This window comes from Trichoplax adhaerens, genomic scaffold (genome assembly GCF_000150275.1).
Source record: "Trichoplax adhaerens TRIADscaffold_38 genomic scaffold, whole genome shotgun sequence".
Lineage (NCBI taxonomy): Eukaryota > Metazoa > Placozoa > Uniplacotomia > Trichoplacea > Trichoplacidae > Trichoplax > Trichoplax adhaerens.
This window is the reverse complement of record NW_002060978.1, coordinates 1,224-6,275: the sequence shown is the minus strand read 5'-3', so window position 1 is coordinate 6,275 and position 5,052 is coordinate 1,224. Positions and strand designations below refer to the sequence as shown.

Sequence of the window (5,052 nt, the reverse complement as noted above, 5' to 3'; positions counted from 1 at the left end):
ATGGCAAGTTAGGATAATTAGCGCAGTAAATTAATCTCGTATCTTTCAATATTTTTATCGCAATTTGCGGATCTAACCATTGTTAGGAAGAATCTATGAATATAATAACCTCTATCCGATGTCGTCCCTTCTCTGGTAGGCTTAATATCGGTTTATGTTGTTCTGTTTGTTTTTCTGTAATTCTATTCCTCTAACTGAACTTGCCTATGCTGTTAATGATATTACAGCTTCTGAATCTGGTCAAGGAGCAACCAAAATCATTAAAATGCACAACGAAAAAGTTATTATTCATAATCCTAATCCTTCTGGAAATGATACCAAGGTACATGTAAACAGTAATTGCATCAAATTTCATGAAAACTTTAGGAAAATATTAAGTACTTTGATTTAATGCGAAATAGTAAAAGATGAACGCCTGCCTAACTATTACTAAAACGTTTTATTACTGCTGTTGTCTTTCAGGAACAAACTTTTGCTTTCGACTACAGCTTCTCATCAGACGCAAAAACTGTATGCAAACTGGATGTCATTTATGCAATGGTGTTATTTTGGATGTGAAATAAAAATATAACGTCTAATAATGTTTCATTAATATTAGGATAGCATATACCATGATGCTGTTGAGCCGCTAATTAAAAAAGCACTATCTGGAAAGAACTTAACAATTGTTACTTACGGACAGGTACTTTGTAAATATTTCTTAATTGTAGTACACTATCTATCGTGCTAAAGATATCGTTAACTACTTTGCTAAGGCTGGTACTGGTAAAACCCATACTTTGTCAGGAAATGAAGACCAAGTTGGAATTGTACCTCTGGTAGGAAGATCTTTCTTACTAGTATCTAAATTTAGCAACTTTATTGAATTAATTAATGTATAGATGCATAGTTGTTATCGATGTTTTGCACCAGATTTATGTTTCAAGTGTGTTATAATTATAATTCATTCCAGCTATCACAGGCCATTTTCAAAGGATTACAATCATCTGGAAAACGCTGTCTTACAACTGCTTCATTTCTCGAGGTCTTTCTACGCTAATTTCGATTTAAAATTATATATTGTACTTATATAACTAACAGTTAGAAATCGAATAGGTTAGAGATGAAGAAATGCAAGATTTGCTAAATCCTCATTCAAACGAAATGAAAATTAGACAACATCCGCAGTTAGGCTTGTAAGGAAGACTATTAAAATATTTTTTGTCGACACTTAGTTTTATTTTTGAATTTGAAGTAAAATTAGCGTCATTAATATCTTTTACACAGATACATAGATGGTCTTTCTGAAATTGTTGTACGCTCAAGCGAAGATTGTACGAAATTATATGAGCAAGGTAGTCGCGTTAAAAAGCTGTTGAAAGACCAGAAAGGTGGTGGTGCAGCAAGAAAGTACGGTTAATTAAAATTAATTGATTGCTTTAAGTTTATTAAGAATTTTGCTCATACTCGTATATTTCAAACTACTTGGCTAACAATGCGATCATTGCAGAACTGACGATGTATATACCATAACCATTGAACAGCAACAAGAAAATGCTGGTGATCTCGGGTTACGTAGCAAAATTGTGATTGCCAGCATAACAGGTACACTGAAAATTAATTAGAGGTTATTGGTAATGTAGATTGGTTGGGTAAAATTAGTTACTGTTATTCAAGCTTTCAAAAATTCAATTATTCATAACTTAATAAAAATGGTATGCAGCTCCACCACGGAAGAAGGATAGTCAAGGATCAGGATATGAACTGACAAATAAAGGGTAAGTATTCGACAAATGCTCATGAAATGAATATCCCTTCTATGGCATTCAAAAGCTAGTAATTGCCAGAATATATAGTGTAACCATTATTTATTTTGTCAGCCCCTAGATATTCATTCTCATTTAGGGAACATATAAATGCTTAAGTAACTCTACCATTCATTTAGGGTCAACACTCTTCATAAAGTCGTACAAGACCTCGTAAATTCTAAGAAACGAACAGTTATACCATATAGAGAGAGTAAAATCACTCGAATACTACAGGTTACAATTTGCTATTGTATATGCTTTTCTTTAAAGAATGGTTATATGATTATATTATTCTGCTTATTTCTCGCTAATGTGCAATTAGGATGCTTTTGGCGGTAACAGCTGTACAGTATTCATAGGAACAGTTTCTTCATCAGGTAGAAGGCTCTTGAAATAGCATTTCGCTGCGAGTAGATAGCTTCGAAGTTGGTACTTAGCAAAAAGTAGGATCATGTAGCATAGTGTTAATCCAATAACAATTTATAGGTGAAAAATATCAGGAAACGCTAAATACGTTGGACTTTACTCAGTCTATTCGAAGCATTAAGAACACTATTAAGCAAACAGAGGTTATTAATATTATAAGCTTAAAATGTTGAAAACATTCAGATTTTTTTATTGGCTTTGTCTTTCTTGACATGCATAGCATTAACGCATTTTAACGGGTTCCAATTTTGTTTATGCATCTAGGATGACAATATGCGAGTTATTAGAGAGCTTAGGGATGAGATAAACAGACTTAGAGAGAAATTAGCCACTGCTTCAACTAGTCCAGAAGCAGCGGTGCAAAATAAGGAAGACATCCAGAGGCTAGAGGTCAATTTAGCTTATAATGATTGATTTGATCTGCACCTAGTAAATTTTCCTACAATGCCAACAAAATTTTAAAACAGGATATGATTAAAGACCTTAATGTTGCAAAGAGACAAACCTGGTACGAGAAGGAACGCTACTCTGATATTTACGAAGAAGAACGACGTCGCAATCTTGCTGAAAAGGTTAGAGATATCAAAGCATTTCTCTAAAAGTGATATTAGTATACGAGTACTGTGGTTAAATTTAGAGATGGTAGCTGCTATGTAACGTATACATAAGCGCAATGGTACATTAAGTTATTTTCAGTTCGAATAATCAAATATTTTGATTAAGTCAATGTTGATGATAGTTTTATGTTGAAATTACAACAATTGTATCGCCAATAGGGTATGATAGAATGGGTTTTTGATATCCACAAGAAAGATACCCGAGAAGTAAAAGAAAAATTGGTTACCTTGCAGCAAGAAAAGGACTCAGTAAGATTATTTGTTATACGTCAAGAAAATCTAATAAGAAATATTAAATTGAACTGAATTAACTAATCTGCTATAAATCTACGCATAGCTCTCTCTGGAATACAAAGAAAAGAGGCGTGTTGTCGATGAAATGAAAGACGACTTGCAAAATCGAATATCTGAATATTCAAAGCTTGGAGAATCAAGTACAGTTTCTGTTTTATTAATCCAAACCTATTATATATGAAAATGCTTGATGTTTTAAATCCATTTAATGTAATTCATATTAATGAATCTACTCAGATAAACGATCAGAAGAAGAAACCAAACAATATGTTAATGCAATTAATGAAGTTAAAGAGAAATTGAAGCACGAAAATGAAATCCTGAAAGATGTCAAGAAAAGGTTAAGAGAAAATCAAGAGAAAATGAAAAAAGGAAAAATGGTAGCCATATAGTTTAATAATCTGTCAACTGTTAGTGTTATTAATAAACTAATAATTTATACTTAAGGATGCTAAAATGCAATACAGTGCTTCCCGCGGCAATTTAGAAATACAGCAAGTCATAGAGGTACAGCAGTAACAGTTTCATTGTCTACTTACTTTATAACATGAGTTAAACAATACAAATACTAGGCAGAGGAAAGAAAAAAGCGAGAAAAGGAAGATGATGCAATAATTGAAGAAGAATTAGAAAGAATGAAAGTTGAAATTCAGCAGGAAAAAGCTGAAGTACAGGTAAAACTGTCATGTTTGGGCAAAAACTAACATCACGTGTAAATCTAATAGCTATTTATACTCTGACTGTAGTTAAAAATGGCAGAAGGAATCGAGTACTCGCAACAACAAATACTAAAGCTAGAGAATGATCTAATAGAAATGAAGGCTGAACGATCAATACTCACATTAAAGGTATGTATTGTTTTATAGTACATGTCTTATCATTGATTCTTAAACTAACTTACTCGTAAATTACTGTTGACAAATTTGTAGATCAGTAAATTGCAACAGGAAAAGGCAAGATTGGAGGACGATATCAACAATGTTTATAAACGCCATAAGGAAGCATTCGAAATTCAAAAACTTCAGCAATTTCAAGTAGGACTGCTTCTCTCTGCATAGAATATACCCGTATATTAAGACCCATGATATTAAAGGTTTCTTCTGAATTGTACGTTAGACCTTCCGAAACTACAGGGACGTTTTTGAACAGCAAAAAGCCACCATGGACCAATCCTATAGATCACTTCTTGAAGAATCAATACAAGATGCTATTTATTTGTCATCCAGAAACTCTGAATTAGCGCAAGAGAATCAAAAGCTTCAGCAAGGTAATCGTCCAATACCGTTTCTTTATGATCTTAAATTGATTATTCAGTGAGGATCCCTTATTATGTAGAAATGGAGAAACTAAAAGCGAAGGGTGACAAGAAATAAATTTTTTGGATCTAGCGAGATCCTGATGGACGGAAAGCGTCGCATGGAATGTTTTCAAAGTTGCAGTTTTTCGTAACAATCTTTCATAATTTTTACTATGACTTTATATAATTGCAGAAGGTATCAGAAATTTAGATTTTAAAGACAGGAGACCTAATCGGACTTTGACACTTAGCTAACTGTATTCTAGCTGTAATTGGTAGTAATTTCATAAAACTAATTTTCGACTTGTCTTTTATCCTAAAATTTTGACTTAGTTGAATATTTAAGGGTCTAAACGACTTGACTCATGCTTCATTGAGCATAAGTAACAGAAACTGTGCGTACTTTTAGATTATATCAGCAGTAGATCAGTAACAAATTTGAGGGCATTCAGGAATAAATACGATGATTGCTATCTGAGCATGATAAACGTTTCATAAGTTGTTTTTAACTATGTTTGCTAATTATCTAAGATCGTATAAAGTTGCTAATAAAATTTTGTTTTTAGAATTAAGATAGTGTTGGGCATCAGAAAATTTGTAATGTTACTTACATCGTATATCTGCAGTGTAT

The 5,052-nt window shown here is 32.6% G+C and overlaps 1 protein-coding gene across 1 annotated transcript; it reads left to right on the top strand.

Annotated features, from left to right (window-relative positions):
• TRIADDRAFT_62201 (uncharacterized protein) lies at positions 1-4,676 on the top strand (the record flags this gene model as incomplete). Its single annotated transcript, XM_002118151.1, has 22 exons — positions 1-7; positions 228-322; positions 599-682; positions 756-818; positions 882-925; positions 1,267-1,389; positions 1,490-1,584; positions 1,703-1,757; positions 1,925-2,021; positions 2,110-2,164; positions 2,274-2,356; positions 2,478-2,603; positions 2,681-2,785; positions 2,990-3,079; positions 3,168-3,264; positions 3,362-3,504; positions 3,572-3,631; positions 3,697-3,798; positions 3,871-3,972; positions 4,054-4,158; positions 4,241-4,391; positions 4,615-4,676. 22 exons carry the CDS (start codon positions 1-3, stop codon positions 4,674-4,676), a joined length of 1,944 nt encoding a protein of 647 aa, XP_002118187.1.
• Between the last annotated feature and the right edge of the window lie 376 nt (positions 4,677-5,052).